Here is a 20,700-nt window from a genome sequence, read left to right on the forward strand (position 1 = left end):
CTCTCCCTCCCGAGAGAGTCGCGCGTTGTTTTGGCGTAGAAAATCGCGCGCCGGCCTTCTTTCCACCGGCAATAGGACGGTAGATTTACGGCAGGATTACACCCGCGGCATCGCGCCGTGATTTATCGATTGCCTTGACGCGTTCTTGGAACGTACTTATACGCGATGTATACGTACGTACGGAAAACATGCCGATGCGATGAAGATGAATGATGGACAGTTGAAAATCGGGTAATTGAATTCATCGGTAATTAATTTATCCTTTCGACCTGGGACTTCTTTTCCGACGTTGCGAAAGTATCTTACGTTACTGTAATTGTCGCGTCTAAATGATCATCGCGTGTAAATGTCCGCCTATAAGCGATATAATAATAATAATATCGTAATTTCGTCCAGGATCTTCACTAGGACCTCGCTTCCGACATCGCGAAACGAGCGCGTCGGATTCGTGAAACAAATGCGGTGTAAAAAAAAAAAAAATAGCCCGGCCCGATTGACTTCGATAAATGTGGGAGAACGTTCCCGACCTTGCTGCCGATATGGGTGAACCACGCGGGATATCGTCCGGTTCGTCGTTTCAATCGATTAATAGTATTCAGGAACGTATTCAGAGCCCGGGCAGGCCACCCTGCAGTCGACTTTCGCCACACACCTTGCCGGGATCTCGCCGTAGGCAAGAAGGCGGTCGGCGTCTCGGCTCATTAAAGCTAATAATATGGATTTACTAATCTCTCTACTCTGCCGGGCGGACGTACCCCCGCGCGCCCGTCTTTCCCGATATTTACTCGTCTTCGGTGAACCTCGAATGAATTACGAAATTTGCAAGTTCTCACATTACTCGCTTATAATGGCTCCGGCTTTGAATAAATCGTTTTAGCATTTTCTGGAGCGTGCCCAGAGCGACGAAAGCCGTTAGAAATATGATGTAAAAAAAAAATTTTCCAGAGGCGCTGCGTAATTTGTTTCAAAGTAGAAAAACGCGAGAAACGTAATATTTATGTAATTGCTGACGGGAGTCGCGCGTAGAAAAATTGCAATTTTAAAAAGGACGGTATGCGATGGACATGCACTCTGATGGCAGTCGCTCGACTTCATCACGGTGAATTTATTGTGAAATGTGAGAAGATTGTTGTTGCCCGTGACAAATTAACCCGAGTCCTACTCCATCTATTCCCCCGGAGGGGGAGGGGGAGGGGGAGAAAATAAAATAAAATAAAATGTAACGCACGATGAATGAGAGGAGGGAAGGTGGGGAGGCATAATGCGAGGTTACAAGCCTGACATAATTAACCGGTCCCCGAGCGTCAGTTAACGCGCCTGTAAGAAACTTATTACGAATAATAAATGTGTGGTGTTGTTATGTAAAATCTCTTGCGGAAAACTTAATTGGACGTGGCATACGTGGCTATTATCATCGGCAGAGAGAAAAAACCTGCGAGATACGCGGGAACAAAACTGTGTGTAATAATATTCCATAAGCGACCGCAGAAACCGGCGGAATGAGAGACAGATTAACATCTCGCGCAAGAATATTAAATTATATATGCGGTGCTTAGAAACAGCTTGTGAAGTAATTCGGAAATTTTGCCCGCGCCTCTCCGCCTCCTTTAATCCACTCGCTCGCGAGTGCGCGCTTATTTCGATAACAGCTGTTAATCGAACGCCGATTAAGCCGGTTTTGTTCTCAACGTTTCAGTTAATGGCACGTTATTACCTATGCGCGCTCGCGGAGAGAAATATCGCCCGAACGTGCCTGTAGCCCCGTAGTGCAAAATAGCGCAATGCAAATCGGCGCGAGAGTTTGACTCCTACGTAAGCAGGATCGTGCTTTATTGCGATTACGAGCGCGATTCGTCGTAAAGTACATCGGCCAACGTCGGCCATTTCCACGACGGACGAACGTAATGACACAAGTGTGTGTGTGTGTATGTGTATGTGTGACGTATAGGTACCTGTTCCCTCACGGCCCGACGCCTCGACTATTATCGAAGGCTCGTAAATTTCGGACTCTCGAGCAATCACGCGAGGCGTACCGCGATTACGTAAAGACGAGCGGATATTTATATCCATAAGCACCGTATCGCGGCGTGTGGAGGATACTCTCCCCCCCTCCCTTCCCCCTCCTCCCTCCGCCCGCGCAATACCACTCCGTTGAAAGGTCGATCATCGACCTGCGCTTTACTCTCGCTTTACCTCTAACCGGGTTATAGCGCGGATAAATTCTTTATTTACCCCCCCCCCCTCCCTCCCACGTACACACACACACATTTCGAGTGGTACACTCTCGAAAATATGTGCCGTGAGACATGACCAGGTTCTAGCGCACGCCCGGGTGAGACTGAGACATTTGTTAACAATGTTACGAGCAACGTTGTATACTTCAGGGCCGCTGTTAGCATTATATGAATTTTTAAGATTGCTTTACTTAGATCGGCCGGTGTGTCGCCGAGGCAGGCACGCAAACCCGGAATTATGCATACCTTATTTTCTCCGAGAGATCGTTTGAGTTATTTTTGCGGCACCGTAATTGCCCTATACGGCTCTTACGACAGTGTCAATATCGTTCAACATTTACGAATATATCTCGCTGCATCTCGCATCGTGCGCGCGTTCGCAAAAAAAAAGTAAATGTGAATTATGGACGTGAATTACTTGACGTGAAACTTTCTCACGCTTTCTCACACTCGCCATTCATGGATTTCTTCTACGTGACCTACACGATTACTGCTTTTGCAAGCAAGGAGAATCTTTGGGGGTGCCCAGAATGGGGAAGATCCCCTCTTGGAGCCTCTGTAAATTCATTAAAGCAAACCCTTCGACAGTGTCGCGCCTCGCAACGCCGATCGAATTCCAGGCATAGTCGCCACGAGGGTGGGCGAAGTCTTTTTTTTCACACCACGTGTCCCGCCCGGGTTTACGGGAGGAGGGGGGGGAGGATTCGGTAAAGTAACCCTACCGTGGTATTTGCAGTTGATTTATACTGTATCCGCTCTTCCCTTCGAAGCGTTAAAGCGGACACATTTTTTTACTTATCCCAAACCTCCTGTCGTAATTTTTTTATTTTGTAACTTTGTTCTTAGAGAGAGAGAGAGAGAGAGAGAGAGAGAGAGAGAGAGAGAGAGAGAGGGCTTGACTCTGATGGAACAGTAAATACATGCATTCATCTGTCCACGTAACGTCGTTTCGACATAATTACGTCGTATGTAATACTTGTAATGAGGCCGAGATACTGTAACGTCAGAGATACTGTAGGACGGCTCGGACTGACTAACGTTTAAACTTAACGATTGAATACTCGCACAACGATTTTTACGCGCTTGCAACGTGTGCTCTCTCTCTCTCTCTCTCTCTCGAAGCGTTTAAATTCAGCCCCGGATCCGGAGTAAAGTCGGTCGTCCACGCAAAACGCTACTTAGCCACTTTAGCGGCCAGATAATCTCCGATACTTTATGCTCCTCCACCTCCTGCACTCTCCCACATCTCTCGCGTGTATATAGGCATCGCGGGTTCAAAGCCGTAAACCCGCGTGTCCCGTGCGCGACGCGGCGACGTCTGGATCGAGGCAACGAGAGGCACGATTCGAACGAGAAGTAACGAAGTCGTGTATAGTACGCGGGCGGGGGAGATGTGTGATCGAGTAGAAGCGGGCGAGGGGGAGGGGGCGGGGGGTAAGAGAAAGAGGTAATTACGTAAGAGAATCAATTAAGCGCGCGAATACCTGAAGAGGTATACCCATCCACCTACCTACCAGGAGTTATTAATGAACTCGTCAGATATCCGTTAAACGTTCCCTGCTCGATCGTGCGGCCTCTCTCTCTCTCCTTTCTTTCTCCTTCCCTTCCCTCCCCCTCCCCCTTTTCTCTCTCTTTCTCTCCTTCGTGCGATTATTCGTAGGTCCACCGCTGCAGTTACTTTATAGGCAACGCGAGGACGAATCGGTAATTAATATTGGAGCCCGCACGATGCTGGAGGGTGATTGCCGGGGTCTTTAGTGGATGGGCCGCTATAGGGTGGGTCCATCCGGTGGCGCCGCCCTTGATATATCAAGGGGGTGTCTACGTTAGATAGATCGGAGGGGGTTTATCTTATTTCCACGCGCTGAGAACACTTAAGCTTATTGGATTTTATGGTAAACATCGCGCGCTCGGCGGAAGATCGTAACTGCCGCAAGGAGAGGATATTGGGGTTGTAAAATGACGTGCTCCGCTCGACCGAATTTTGTTGTTTTCGGGCCGGGGGGGAGGGGAATCATTTCCATTAGCTTCGTAAAATTAATCGGGAGATTATGCGCGGGGATTGGTGGTCACGCTTAGAGACGGTACTTAGCGGTTTCCTTATTGGCTACGTTTCGATCTGAACTGTGACATTCTCGCACTAAACACCCATCACTCTGCAGAGATTAACGAATCACTCGAGTATTACTCGGCTGTTTTCTATTTTCATACAATAAGCCTCAGGTCGTTAATTTTGGTCGACGAAACCGTACGAATTTCTCCCTGCCTATCACTATACACGTAAATGCACCGGGCACTCCGTGAACCTCGCGACTTCCGACAGGCGTGCGCTAAATAATGAATTTCGCGAGTGTGCAAAGCCCGTATCGCGCGGGTAATGCGTTTAGATAATTCAGATTAGATATAATCGGCAGGGATAATATCGTGCGTTTATACCGCGCGTATTCAGTTGCACACAGCCGCAATTAGCTTCCACGGGCCCGCGGTACCGGGCCCGTGATTAATCGAGACGCGTCCATGAATTTATGGATTTCATTTAATATCTCAATGCGCGCCGGGAAAGTATAATTGAAACACGGCCTTGCCGATTGAAAGGCAGGCATCGGGAATGAGCCGGGAATTAAAAGGTACTTAACAGTATGACAAAGTAATTAACCATAAAGAGAAACTTTAATCAGATAACGTATACCGGAGCGGGGCGCGCGGAGTCGACTCTGCACCTCGAGCGACGAACACATCGCGCGCCGATGCAAGCGCTGCAATGGTATAAATCTAACGTGTTTCTTTTACGAGCTCACGAAACGTTCGAGTGCATTTTATAACGGCGATTGTAGCACACGCTCGTCAGAAATATTATTAACATTTCAATCCGAGAAAACGGGCTGCGCATTAACATTTGTATATATATATATATGTATGTAGTCTTCATCTGTCTCTCGATCATTTTCCAATCATCAATCACGATGGTGTGCAAAGATAAAATAAAAAGGAAGTTTATATCGCGATTGTACACGCATAATTTATGATAATAATTTTATTTTTCTTCTCTCCTGGAGGATAATTAAATTCTGAAGAGGCAATAAAATTCATATTATAAATCGACGAGACGGTAAAGCCGCACGTGTGTGACCTAACTCGGAGATAATAATCGTCGAAGAAGAAATCGTTGCTTCTTGCGGGATAAGTGTGCGTATATATAAACGAGATAGCGAAGTTCACAGTTCGCTATCTAGAAGAGGAGGCTTGTGAGTTCGGAGGAAGACACATTTCTGCTGACACACGTGCTGCAAAATGCCTCGATGTCGGCGAGCGAGCTGGAGCAAAATGACGTAACGATACCCTCGCTAACGACGTAAGCGAGAAGACCTCGGACGACGACGAGCCGAGGATCCACGTCGATCCACAAAGAAACGCAGGAGGATGCCATCCTAATCGCTCGAGCGACGGTAGGGCCGATCGCACGCATACGCATGTATACGCATGTACACACACAACACACACACGTGCACCGAGATCCACCGAGGATTTCTCCTTCTTCCACGTGCGCTCTCTCTCTCTCTCTCTCTCTCTCTCTCTCTCTTATCTCTCCCTCGCTCTAACGACCAGTCAGTCACTCCGGGATAAATTATAGCCGTACGGAAGGAACAGCGGCCGGTTTTTCGGGCCCGGTAGTGTGGGTGGGCCCGTCGTGTCTTCTCGAGCCGAGTATGTGCACGACGTACGTCGCGCACACGCGTATATAGAATGATATGCGTATGCATTGCATGCGCGCGCGCGCAAGTATGTACATACGTATATATGCACTTGCGTATCCGTCGCGTGATATAGCAGCGAGCAACAAATTTCCACCTGACTACCGGCTAACGATCGCCGCGTGATCACCGCGCGATCGCGATATATTTTTGATCCTGGCCAGCGGCTTTTTGTTTCGCCTTCCGCGAAACCCGCCCGACCGGTTCGCGCGACTTTCCACCCGATTAAAGTTACCCCGTCCCTTTTCGCTTCGCGGTAGTGCGTCATCCGTCATTGTGCGCGCCGATCTTGTCGCACTGTCAACGGACACGTGAAATACGCATAGCTCGGTGTCGATGATGCAAGCCGCGCGAGCTTCTTGCGGCCGCGCGCGCTTCCCCTCCTCCCCCTCGTCCCGCACGTTTTTCGCGTCACCGCCGCAATTTCGCGCGATGGCATGCTCGCGATAATTGACGAAAGGAAGTGTTCCTGCGTGCCGCGCAGGAGGGGAACGTCGCACGAATTCCAGCTACTCGAACTAACCATTTCTTCCTGTACTGGCCGCGGCCACCTGTTCGCGGAAGAGCGAGGCTGAAAAATTTTATCACCGCAATGCGCGCGGACTATCGTTGTTATAAACCCATATATATATTTTTGTTAAATCATCCGATTCTGGAATTGTAAAAAATGAAGATTCATCTAAGTTGAGAATCAAACTAAAATCAGCAGCACGTTCGAAAGTTGACGAAAACGAATCTATTCGGCGCATTAACGTAAGTACAGCTACAAACTGCGTTGCTATACACGTTGACATGTCTCCTTAGATTTGCAGGATAATTTAGCACTTTCTAGGAAAACACGATTCTCCACCTGTCTGTTCTATACGGCTAACGACGTATGTGACGTGCAAAATATTATGCGTGTCATACGCATTACAGCTTACGCTGCGTAAACCCCCTCCGGGGGCGGAGGGGGGCTCTTTTCTTCTTACAAAATACACGTATACGCGCGTATCATGTGATACGACTGAAACGAGAGTTGAAAGGCAATTGGTCACGCTACGCGAGTGAATATTGCTCATGAGTAAATAGTAACGAACGGGAGAGACATTAAGAGGCCAGGAATTTTTATTGCAGGTTGCAATAATTGACGGTTCGGTAATGCACGATTGTGTGTCCGCGTGCGCGCGCTCGGCGTTCAATAATGAAGAAACTGTCGTTACACTCTCGTAAGCTACACTCGTGTATATTTTTCTAGATGTTGCCATTATACAATATACGCGTCGCGCCCTCGCGTGCGCGGAGAGGTGCACGCCGAAACGCACGGACTTTGTATCCTATATCTATGATATTGCTAATAATTTCCTCAATCTCATTTAACAATGAAACACGCAACACTTGGCGCGGCGCACGCAAATGAAACGTACGCGGATATCCATCGCATACGTTTGCGACGTGCGCGCGCGCGCGCGCAATCCGGCATTTTTCGACTTCGCTCGTCTTCCACGAAGTCGTCCGACCGGTTGCCTTCTGCCTTCCATAAATATATTCTACCCCTCGTCGTAATGATGTCATCCATTACCACTACCGCAGTCTTTTTTATCGCATTATCGATGAACGAAATATAGATATCTCCGAGGCGAATGGCAGTTAATATGATAAGTTCAATTAAGAACCGTGTCTCGGATACCCGATCGTTTTTTCTTTTCGCTACCTCGCGCTCGTTCAAGAGTCGTCGATAAAAATTTATTCGCCAGGTTCGTAATGGAATTCTATTAATCTATACTTACGCACGGTATACTTATGATTTAAAACGACTGGATTGAGAAAAGTAAAAAATATAGCTTCAGCGTTCAGAGAAATAGGAAAATTTTAATACCTACAATTTACAACGTACGGTGTTTGTACCGCGCTCGCACGTTTTACGCTCTCACATAATTAAGCTTATATAAACGTCAGCGTGTACCGATATATACGCAGGTTACTGGTACCCGATTATAAGTGGGCGTAAACAAGTCCGATTCTTATCTCTCTCTCTCTCTCTCTCTCTTTCACCGGAGGCAACGCGTTCAGTGCGTATCAGAGTGTCGGGCGATCCACCTATCAGTGTTTATAAATTTATAAATTCCGTACAAAATGGCGAAATGTTATAGGCCGCGTCGAAGCGCAATCTCGCGCGCGACAACAACAACGAGACGTGCATTTCCTTAATATAGTCGTCACGTGCAAGAAGAGAGCAACGAGGCGGTAGACAGACGCCCATGCAGAAAAAAACAAAAAGAGAGAGAGAGAGAGAAAGAGAAGGTCGTGGCTTTTTCATCGTGGCTTGCTGCTAATAATTTACCAAATCTCCCGACGGTGTGCCACGTGTCGCCGCGCGGCGTCCATGGGAATACCGCGTGTCCGAAGAATCCGTGACGCGAGGCGGCCCACCCACGTACGCGTGTAAAACCCACCTTTTCAACGGCAACGGTACCGCACAATGTACTCCGATCTTCGCGAGAGTGAACGAACGAACGAGCGAACGAGCGAATGAACGCGTACGTTCATGGCGAAGGCGAAGATGTACGTCCATCGTGTCGTTGGCTTGTCGACGACAGGACACTTCCGGCTCGCATTTGCGCGCTCGCTCGAGCGCTTCCTCGTGTCGCGGTGCCGCGTCTGCCGAGGGGCTGACGACGTGATTGACGTGCTCTGGGTGGTCAGCCGTGTCCGTGCCCGAGACGTAAGAGACTCGGCTAATCGACGCTAGTCTCATTTCAGGGGTAGAGTACGCTTTATATGTGTATTGTCATCAGGACTCGTATATCTCATGCGAGTGGCAGCAAGTACAATTATGATTGATATCCAGTTATTAAAATGACGAATTATAATATTCGGAGGCATAAATTGATCCGGTTTGTGCCTCCTTATCTACAACGCTATATATGCATATAACAGATTTAAATGAATCAAGGAAATTTTTTAAGCAACAAGTACAATTATGATTGATATGCAGTTATTGTTAAAATGACGAATTATAATATTCGGAGGCATAAATTGGTCTGAGCCTTCTTGCTACATGCAACAGATTTAAATAAATCAATTAAATTTTTTTTAAGTGCAATGCATTATCATATTTAGCACAATTTAGTTTAAAAAAAAAACGAAAGTTGAAACAAAATGGATCTCTTGTATATTTATGGATAATGTATGTATCGAATATCGCGACTAGTTGGGACTGGTCGAGTCTCTCGCGGTTCCTAATATAGTAAAATGTACGGCTGATACACGACACGGGTAAAACGGACGATTTTCATTTTATACAATGAGCGCAAATGAGAGAGCATGTCCGATACGTGTAAAACCACCAGCCGCCCCGATGTAAGTGCATTATAATGCACGGTCTCGTTGTGACATATTCGGCTGACTTACGTGACTGTGAGCTGAATTAGCTGCGCCCGGTTTACAAGGCAGGGAAGTAAAGACGCGATCATTATGTCGTATAGTCTCGGTGCCGACGACAGGTCCACTTTCGTGGTCTAAGCACTTTCTCCTCTCGTGAATTATTCGTCGCGAAGAGCTCAAGCGTGTTCCGTACCGAACGCGAACGGCTTGTGTACGAAAAGTGCCGTGTTTCCACAAAGGTTACCTAAGCGGTTTTTGACGTAAAAAGACGCGGGAATGTAGGTTCCGATCGCGGGCTTTTGAAAAAACGTTTTATAGAAAGCGAACTTGTCGAATTAGTAGTACATTTATTCGGGTCAATCGACGTCGCCACGTCGCCGCGCCATTGTCGAACGTTTGGCGTGAATTTGTGCCGCTGTTTGTTGGCGACAACGGCCATTTAAAGCGCGCGTCCGTTATCCCGGCGTGCATTCACCGCGTCAATGTGTTCGTACACGAGACCGGGGCCTCCCCGGGTGATTGATGTCCTCCAGAAGGCACAATCAACCCAAGCGCGCGTTCCACCGAAGGAGGGAAATGCTGCACTACCGTCTTCAAAATCAACGCGCGCCGCGATTCGAAAAATTTAATAACAAGCGGAGATTTATTTTGTCATTTGCAGTTCGCGCTTCGAGTGGTTTTTTTTTGTAGCGATCAACACACATTGTTAAATCAGGCGAATCACACATATTTCGCGATATAAGGAATATAAAATTACTTTATATTCCCCTCTTTATGCGTTCCTATAAATAGGACTAACAAACATATAGAATCCCTGTGCAGGTCGTCGTGCGAGATCAATGTTGCACGAGATTGAATTCATTCCGCGACGGTGATGCTGCACGCTTGTCATCATTGAACACATTTCCCCGAACGCGCGAGCCATTCTCAAATAGAGCTTCCACAAATTTACTGCACGTGTTGTCATGCAGCGATTCCTACGCGTCGCGGGTCCTACGCGTATAAAACGGTTATAAGAATTTGTGATTGGTGTGACGAGGCACGAGGTAATTTCCGTCTATAAAGGCGCACGAGATAAACAGCTTCCTTCCGCGAGACACCTACGCCCGCGTGATCTTATTGTTACGCGTGTAAATCTTAGCGGACGTGTAGGCCGAGATGAGACATCAGAATCGTCGAAGTTGATCAAAAAGAATTGTTTAGCTGTTCGACAGAGAAACATTTTAATACATAAATTGACCGATTTAAGCGTCGCTGGAAATTTATATCAATAAATAAAATAGATCAATCATTGTCCAACATAATGGATGAAAATACGTAAATTAAAATCAAAACTTTCTTTAAATTTCTATGGTTAACCGAAAAAAAAAATGTTTCAACGTTTAAATTTGCCGCATAAATCTATAATTATATAAGATAAAATTGAATATCATGTTTTTAGCGAAGAATATTGAAAGAATATAATCCTATACGATAATGCGGACCCGTCGTTCTGATGCCAGAATAGATCCTGCGATGAGTGTGCGTTTCGCCGATCCGAGCCGCGATTTCCTTTCACTGATAGATTCTTTATGCCTCCCTGGATACCGATTAGCGGCGAACTCAATTTCTAAACGCGTAATCGGCCGCGTGTGCCTCGCATTACACCTACGGATTGCCTGTCTGTCAATCCAGAGGCTCATTAGCGGGGCTCGGGTATACGTTCTTTCTGGCCGTTTATTAACCGCCATGAGATTATCCCGATATAGCGATATACCCGGCGCACTATCCACCTGGCGTAAACAATTTCTAATTGAAGACACACACTCTCGCGCAACACCGTCTCTTTTGTGCTCGTTCCACTGGCTGCGCCTCGATAATGTATTTAAGCCTGTGGCACCGTTATCGCGCGCGTCGCCGCAATATCGCACGCTCATCATTCTCCTATCGACATCGGCTTTTAATTACTTATTAACTGCTAATATATTACCGAGAAGATCGATGGCCGATCGTCAAATGCCTTGAGGCCCGTGAAAGGTTACCTATAATCGCGCGCGTCTCGTTACAGCTACCGTGAATCATTTCAATCGCGACGCGGTGCGGTGGTTTCGCAAATTTTCACGTTAACGAGATATTAGACGTTTACACGCCATTTTAAACCGTATGAACTGCCCCGTCAGTGTACACACGAGCAAATGCGTCAACGGCACTTATATACGGGGGCTCGAGCGAGCGTAAACATTACAATCGTCTTTCGTCATGAGTGGCACTCGTTTACGCGTTTAGGGCAAATTTTTTTCATCGCCTCTCAGAACGGTTTCGTTACATTCGCATGAATTTCATTTCACCGGAAGAGAAACAATATCTGATGTCCGATTCGGCGAACAAGAATGATAGAATAGAACCGCAGGCAGCGGAGAGAATAAGAGTTCTTATCTCAGTGCCAGTCGTGTAAAAGCTCGCTTCGTGCCAAGTTACGCCCATAAGTCAGTGCGGATATTTGAATGGCGAGGGGAAGGCACGCGCATTCCGGGGACCGCGCAACCACACGCGGCAAATGGATCCCCCGCGGTGTTAACCATCGTCTTGCGCGGCCTGCTAATCGCGCGGTGTAGCAACTTGCTCTCGCGTTGCTCTCGAGAAGATTTCCCGACGTAACGACGTCCCGGGGACGACGGCTGACTAATATTGACTTAGCTATTAATTAATTCCACGGTGACAACGCGCAGCGCGCGAGCCGATGACACGCGAATGTTACAAAACGAGACAACGACATGCACAAATATTAGTCGTCAGACGGTGATCTAAGGAGAGGGAGAGAACGTATATCAAAAGAAAGCTGCAAGTTTCAAATTATAGGACGGACTGACGGTTTTAGGTCGGTTTAGTTGCGATACGATCTTTCCGCGTTAAAGCGGCATAAAATTATATTCGAATGATATTAAGCTCGAATCTTATTATTGGCAATCAATTTCTCAGTCTTTTTCCAGCGCGCGATGATAATCTATATTTTGTGCAACGAACAATTGTCGACAAGTTGTATATACCCACTTTTCATCGTGACGCCTAATTATGACATTGAACGTTTTCCTCAAAGTTTCCGTACGTCGCGCACCTTAATTGCACATTTGGCTCCGATAATCGAGACGCGCAAAGTCTCAAAAGCTGTTAATTATTTCGCGCCGTCACACGTATTCATCGCGCCATTAACAACAACGTTCGTATTCGTTCCCGACGAAATTTCGAACAACGAAACCTCCCATAAATCGCGCGTTAAACGCCATTTCCTATCCCTCCGACGCTTCTTCCAATTAGGATCCAATTTTCTATGCGCATAGCCGAGAAGAGACGTTCGATCTGCGTGCGATGGTAATATCACGGACAAGAATGATAATTGCCGGAATCATTAATAGATCGTTAGGCGGGATTTCATTTGGATGATGAAACGCTCTCAAACGTAGACGCTCGTTCCTTTTTTCTTATGCCTTCGAGACATTCGCTTTTTCGCTGCTGCTGCTGCTGCGGCTCCTGCCCGCCGGAACGGAAGCTGCCCTGTAGTTGTTACGCAATTAACAGACGTGGAATTGACAGACAATTATCTCAATGTAGATATAATGATAGTGTCTCGGCATCACGGCCGCACAAGCGCTTCGTTCCTCAACGATAAAGATACTTTTCTTCTGCTTTGTAATCGCACGTACGCAGACACATTTTTAGATTAATCTTCCGAGTTTCCATTTCCTCCCTTTCCTCCGGTAATACGCAGCTTTTCAACTCGTCCTCACGCGTCGAGCATCGCTGCAATCCGTAAGATCCGTAAGACAAGTATTATACAACCGCCCCGTTTTGTTACAGGCAGATATACGGAGATGCAACGGCGCTGTCTTATCTGAAAATTCACGTTTATACGATATCTGGAGCGCGGAACGGAAGCCATTCATAGGTTTTGTAAGGCCGCCTCCGGGGCCGCCCGTGTACGTGGCCGTGTATACACGGCTCCGGCCGTGGGTTTGTTATCGTGTTCAGCCGTGGAGAACGAGAAGCACCTCCGATATCCTAATAAGATCGATGGATCCCGCGAGACCGCCCGATACGGAGCAAGCGCGCTCGGTCACACACGTATGCCAATTGTACGTATGTACGGTATATCGGTCCTCCCGTTCAATCGATCGAGTACAAGGAAACGAGAGAGAGAGAGAGAGAAAAAAGAGAGAGAGAGAGGAGAGAGAAATGGAGCGGAGCCACGCGAATTAATCCCTCTTTTTAGCTCACCGCGAGCATATTTTGTTAAGGTTCGATGTATCGTCATATAACGCGCGCCGTGGCTTTTTGCCGATCGCCCCGATCGGTTCCTTTAATTATGCAACGCCAGGCCGACTAATAATAATAATTCGACGGACAATTGCTCGCGGTTCTCATTCCCTTCCTCGGGACAAAACGGGGATTGTTTCTCAAACGCGAATGCCCAGCCGCCTTTCGCGCGGAACAATTCGACAGTGTTTTAGGTTTCGCGTGATGCAGCGAGATACTGCAAAACTGACAGCCCACGTTAATCACACGAACGATCGCCGTTTACGGCGCGGCGCGTTGCAACACGCGTTCACCGCCCCCCGCTAACCCGCGACGCGCAACAGAACGAGTTTAATGCGTTCGTGCGTTGACAATATCCATCGGGTATCGCCGATAAAGCGCGGTGCAGCGTGTAGATTTTTTCAAATTCTCAACCACACAGTGGTGATACGCGAGTCCGCGACAAGTACAAGTACTTATAATACCTAGGGAGGAACACAGCTGTGCGCGCTTTGTCCTTTTCCGACGGTGTGCCCCGCGGCACACCAGTTCGAGCCTCGTTAACGGGAAATCGCGCCCGTGCTCCTCCGAGGCCGAGGCAACTAATTAGCCATAACTTTCCGTAAATGGATTTTAGCGCGCGATACCGCCGGCTTTATTGCCACCTCGCGGTCGCGCTTTTCTCCGGCCCGGAGAGCGCCGCGCGGCAAACGTATCGGTTCGCGCGTCCGCGTCCGGCAGATCGCGACGATCGCGATTCGGTGCTGCGGCTGTATAGACTTAATTATGCAATATTCCGGAGCGCGCGGTTTTATCGTCGCGAAAACCTCGTTCTCTTTCCGCATCGGCGGGACGGAGGCGATAAGTACAAACGCGCCGCCTGATCGATCGTCGTCGCGCACTTTCCCACGTTACGATTACCGGAATGCAATTTGCTCTAGAATGGTAACGCCGCGCACTCGTAACTCGCCGACGTTAACCTTATTATTATTATTTTTTCTCTTTATCTGGGTTGCAGACTTCGCGACAGCTGCTGATGAAGTCTCATTAAATAAAGTGATCTTTAATCAATTATCTGTGGTCTGTACAGCCAACTGTATTATCATCTTACGTAACCAGGCAAGGAATATGAGTTAGTGATTCGGGGTTCGTTCATAAATCAGGTTTAATTTTTAAGATATTATACAAACTGATTAATGTGTTACCTCGATAATGATCAAAAATATTTTAGAATCGTGAGAAAATTCTCCTAAAAAGCACTTAATATATATATTAATGTCTATACACTCGACATTTATTCATTATAAAGTACATTCGTACTGAAATGCTTACGATTCCCTCACCCTGCCCCGTAATTCCCTATGCAGTGTTTACAGACGTCGATAAGTAGATGATAACGAGAGAGAGAGAGAGAGAGAGAGAAATGTTGTTCCATATCTAATTATTGCATCAGGTGTGAAAGTCCCGGTGCGTGCGACACCAGCAGTGTACGTCACCGATTAGATTCGTTCGTTCCTTTTTTTTCTGAACTCTCCGCGTTAATGTGGATGCGCATTTAGAAATTGCCAGCCTTGTCGCGCGACCGTATCGCGCTTATATATATTCACCGGATATTAATGCACGCGAACGCGCGAAAAGAATAACCCCGCGTGGATGCCGGTCGACCATGATATCAATGAACCCGCCGCGCACGAGAGAGTAGCACGCGCAATTACGGTAATTAGATTTTATAGTAGTCGTTTTAACGAAACTCGCTCCTTATCTACCCGTCGCGGAATTACGCGTTGTAAAGACATAATAGGAAAAGAGGTGATCCAATAATATTCTCCTCCCGGCGAGAGTATTTATCTATTCGTCATGGTGTTTGGTGTAATGAACGGTCCTGACGGCGCGATACATTACGATTATGAAGTTCGCGCGCGTTGATAAAACCGCGCGCGCACCGTAATGCAATGAGCAGTTTTCACTTAAAACGATGTTATCGCCGCGCGGAGCGGAGCGCGCGAGATATTTAACCGACGGGATATACGGAAATGCGTATTACCGCGAAATGTTAACAGCCCGATAATTCATAGATGATACGCGAGAGTGTTGCGTACAATTTGTAATTCCGGAGTACAAATCGCGCTACGGGGCGTTAATGTAAAGGTATACGAGTGCGAGCGCGGTGTGCACGCACGTCGTATATAATAATATAAAATGTGTAACGCGAAGATAAATGTATTTATCAATTATATAAATTTATCGATCGGATTTTTGCGCAACGAACGGCGGGGCTCTCGTGGGGGGATCCGCCTAGAAAATTGTTACTCGGATATATACCATGAGTGAGAAATGGCTAGCGCTTGATTTATGAGGCAGAGAGCGGCTATTTCTCCGACTGCTTAACTATTGTTTCCTGACAATAAGCGTATATCAGATATGAATGACACGAAGAAACGTTCTCTATCATTCATCAAGCTGGCACTCGGCCGGGAAGTAAAGTAATTACACGTTTTCCTGTGTCACTTGAAAGGACCATCTATCTGCGCGATGCTGCAAAAACCGCAGTAATAATACCGACACACTTCTTTCGAAAAGCAGATGATAATTAACTGGCCGATCAATAGGGTACCGTGATACCTTCGCAGTTCGTTAAAAATAAGTTTAACACAGTCGGGATCGCCCGTCCACGTGCTGTGTCCGCGACTACGTAATGTACTTTTAAAATTCTCCGGCGATAAATTATGTTTTGCTGATAAATACGCGCAAATATACGCTGCTTAAATTAAACTGATAAGATCTTAAATTATTCGCTATATTACAAGGATAGGCTCTCCGTATATGTATATACAACTTCGAGGAACTGTTTCGTTTATGAATTACGAGATTATTCTCCCGCGCTTCCAAACGCGTTTATATGTTTATACAGTTGCACCGTTTTCGCCTACCAAGGCATATCATAATTAATGTTGTATGTATGTGTGTGCGTTTCTCTAATTAATTATTATTTGAAAAACGTGGCAGCCGATTTCACAAATGAATGGTGTATTACACGTCAATCGTGACAGTAGTAAATTGCAGCCGTTTTACAAACGCTTTCTCGCACAATGGCCGAGGAAACATTTTCTCCCGGTGTGTTAAATATTTCTTCTCTAACAAAGAAATTTATACATTCGGCATTTATAGGCCATTATACGCTCCTAATGAGAGATTCTATCCGCGTGCGCGCGCGCGGGATTGGGTAATCCCGCTCGAACAATGAATGTGTAAAACTTGTTACGCCATTCGCGAAACGTATACAATATGTACCTCTTCGAATATTAACTGCACGAAACCGCGAACTTCTGCGCTAGGTAAACAATGGCAGTAAATTCTGATTAATCATATTATTATGCGGCACATTTGCCGTTACATTCCCGTACGCGAAAGACTATATAAGTTTTAAAAGACTATATATAAAACGCGGAATTTTGATGAGATCATAATGCGGAGTGTCTGTCATGATTTCAACGACGATGTAAATCATCGTCTCCGCTGTGACAAATCGAAGCTTCGGCGTTGTGACGCGTTACATAGGCGACTGCCAAAGATTTCGTCGATTACAGCATAATAACTCTTAAAATAAATTCACTTTCGCGATGAATTGCAATCGTACTATAAACATGAAGCGAAAAAAAAAATCAATTTGCAGCGCACTACATGAATATAATATCAAACAATTATCGATAACTTACCCGAGGAAGGCCTGTCCGAATATCTGGTGCAGTAGACCCACGCTGGCCACAGCATCTTCCCAGGATCGGTCCCGGTTGATCCAGTCGAGTTGGACGTTGTGTTCCCCGCCGAAACACTGGTGGGGGAGGCGTTGGTCGTCGTTGTCGTCGTCGTCTCCGAGCTGCTCCTCTCGGACGTGTCGGAGGACGACTCGAGGAAGTCCTTCGTCAGATCGATCGGCCTCGAGGACACTTTCTTAGGCCGGGATTTCTTCAGCGAGATAGGATCCGTGATCCTCCTGCCGAAGTCCGCCTTCAAAATGTTATCTATGCTGAACTTCAGGCCCGCCTGATGCTGCAGATTGTTATTGTTGTTGTTATTGTTGTTGTGATGATGACTGCCGTTGTTGCTGGTGCCGAGGCTGTTCTGCACGCCGTTCGCGGCGGGCAGGGTACGTCCGTTCTCCTCCCTGGCGCCGGGCGACGCCGGGCTGCTGGAGTCCCGTTGCAGGAGCTTGCTGACCGAGAGCCGGTGATGCTGGTGCACCGAATTCGCCGGTACGTGCTGCACCTGCGAGCTCTGATGCAGATGCGTGTGGGCGTTGGCGTGATGCAGATGCTGACTGTGATGCGGCATCAACGAGGTAGTTTCCCGCGGATCTCGGCAGGCAGCGGGATGGAGAACGGGCGTCGTCGCTTGGAGCCCGGTGACCGTCATGGCCGACGGCGGTGACAACGAGAGTCTCGTTACCAGAGGAACGCTTATTGGTGTACGGTGTAACCTCTCTACAGTGGGATAAACGATTTCGTGACCTAGGCCGTGCTGGACTCGCGTCGTATAATCGGAGATATCAGGTTCCCTAGAGGAATATCGGGTAAGGAGGTGTTGCTGATGACTGGATTGGTATCTAGGTACGATAGCCTCTTGTATAGCTTCCGGCCGACCTGGGGACGAGGCGGTGGCCGAGGAGGAAGCCGGAGATCTGACGGAAGACGCCGTGGGGGACGACGGTGGTTGACTGTAGCCCGGTGGGCTTGGTGCCGGAACGTGATTGTTGGACGTACGCTGATAATACAGATCGTTGCAGCTAGCAGAGCTGGACGGCGACGGCGTCGCCGACGTTCTCGTGTTCTCCTCGTCGCGGAACTCGCCTCGGCTGCTCGCGGATTCCTGGTCGTACCTCATGGAGCCGCATACCCGCACCTCAGCCACGCTGGTCGGCGTCGGTTCGCTGCCAACGCTCAACACCTCGCTCGTGTCGCTCTCGCAATCGCTGTCCGCGTTGTTGCACTCGGTTGCCCGCGTCTGATCCCGCTTCTCCGCGTCGTCCGAGTCCTGATCCAGCCGTGAGATCAGGTGGTTCGACCTGATCTCCGGGTCCGACGAGTCCAGACCCATTGGTGCCTCCGGGAGTGCACTCGACATTGTTACCCGAAGACACCCACCTCGCACAGTGACAAGCTTCGTTTTCTCGATCACAACGGAACTTTCGTAGGCCGCGTTTTCATGATAACCTCTTTCCTCCCCGAAACGTTCCTTCAATCAGACATAACTCTCGTTCAATATACTTAATGTCATTTTTAATGATCTATCTTACGGAAATGATCCGTTTAGCACTGATGGATGGTGTCATCCTCATATTTCTACCTCTATCATTACCTGTTCCGCGTTTCACGACTTCTTTTTAACGTACATGGTTGATTAACGAGATCATAACCTAACAATTTAGGATGATCCTTCCGCTAGGAAAATTTCTCTTCACAATTTCACACTTCTGATATTTATTTCGATCCCGCGAGTTCGATCACCGGCTAAACCATAGTCTCACTTGGTTTCATTCCGACGGACAATTTCACGAAATTACTCCAGTCAATATTTATACTTTATCTCACTTTCATTTTCGATCTGTCCCTCGTCGTAGACTTTCTGGCGATGTTTACATCGTAAATTACCTCGAACAAGTTTACTGCTCATCTGATGGTACAAAAAATCTCAGCTGGAACGCAATCACGGAGGCTCTGCCGTCGCCTACAAAGCGCGGCCCTTTAAAGTCCTCGCTACAATAGTCTAACACGATGCACTCTCACATGTTTTCAGATCCTCGACCGATTAGAGACGTTCTCGGAGCGCCGTACAAGGGTCACTGACGTTTCTCAACGCGACGGCATTGGCACGCGTTGTACCAGCTGGTCCACGATCAGGGACGGAAATAGCGGCGGCTGCGACGAAGGTAAGGAGCGTCGTAGTCGGTGGGTCGCGTCACCGAGTGGATCGCGCCGATGGAAACGTGCGAGTCCTTCGCGGCGCTGGTAGACGCGGGTTTCGACGGAGCCGTAGTGTGCCGACGCCGTGAAACCGGACCGGGCCTGGTTGTCCAGTTGGTTGCCGCGGAACGTCTGCGGCGAGGAAGCGGCGGGAGGGCCCGCGATGGGCGTTTCTGGGTGTAGACCTGGTGCGCGTGCACGCCTCCCAAGGTGACCCCGAAGGGACGAGGACGCGGGTGAGGGACATGATCGCTCGACATCTGGTGGCTGACACGCGAACACCGCCGCGCCGAAACGCCCTGTCGCGCCCCACTCCGAGCGTAGCGACGTCTCGCGGATTCGCCTCATAGGTGATCAACCACGTCCCACTTCTCGCCGCGGTCGGCGGCGTTACCCTACCTACGCGCCGACGTCTAGAGGCTGTCCTCTTCCATCCGCTCTCGGTCTCACTCGGCCGATCCCCACCCCGGGGCACCCGGCCGCGCTGGGTAAGTATAGAGGTTTATTGGGGCGGCTACACTCAACAGCCGTCTCTCCCTCTCTTTCGCGCGGACTTTATTCCGTCGCGGCTCGCGGCGTTGTAGTACCCTGCCGTTTCTTCCGAAGTCCTGTATCTGCCCATAGGTGATACAGCTTCGCCGCGCGCTATTCCGTCCTCGTCGACTCCGTTTATTGTCGGTGCCTGTCCCTCTTGCTTTCATCCCTACCGTTTATACCTTCCACCTCGCCAGTTGCTTCTCTCGTTATTCTCTCCGTTCCCGTCTGTTTCGCCTTGTGTATACGTTTTACGCGTGCTCTTTTTGATTCCTCTCTATATGCTGCTCGTATATGATTTAACACTTAGCCCTCAACTATATACGCTTAAAACAGATGATATCGTCGCATTTATCTTGTTTAGTTATACGTACGCGTTCTACACATTTTCAGGTCTGTTGAACTTGCTCCGACTTTATTAGCTTCTTCCCTCTTTTATATTTATGCTCTTCAACGTTATCTCTCGCTCGTTACTTTTTTTACGAAACGTGTTCCTTGACGCGAGATAAAAATATACTCTCCCAGAAATAAATTTTTACGCAAGATGGTATCGAGTACTATAAATCAGGCAAAATCATAGACTTG

The 20,700-nt window shown here is 47.9% G+C and overlaps 1 protein-coding gene across 4 annotated transcripts in view; it reads right to left on the reverse strand.

The window, feature by feature from the left end:
* LOC105452873 (segmentation polarity homeobox protein engrailed-like) overlaps nucleotides 1-19,726 on the reverse strand; it is a 72,735-nt gene extending 53,009 nt beyond the window's left edge. For 3 of the 4 annotated variants that reach the window (XR_974793.1, XM_011694397.1, XM_011694395.1), the window contains exon 1: nucleotides 17,338-19,726. Coding sequence is in view for 3 of the 4 variants with exons in the window: in XM_011694397.1 (XP_011692699.1) it covers nucleotides 17,338-18,742 (1,405 nt within the window). In the remaining variant the exon portion in view is untranslated. The remainder of the gene's footprint in view (nucleotides 1-17,337) is intronic. The other variant, XM_011694396.1, reaches the window with a different exon arrangement.
* Between the last annotated feature and the right edge of the window lie 974 nt (nucleotides 19,727-20,700).

This window comes from Wasmannia auropunctata, unplaced genomic scaffold (assembly GCF_000956235.1).
Source record: "Wasmannia auropunctata unplaced genomic scaffold, wasmannia.A_1.0 LD336026.1, whole genome shotgun sequence".
Classification (NCBI taxonomy): Eukaryota; Metazoa; Arthropoda; class Insecta; order Hymenoptera; family Formicidae; genus Wasmannia; species Wasmannia auropunctata.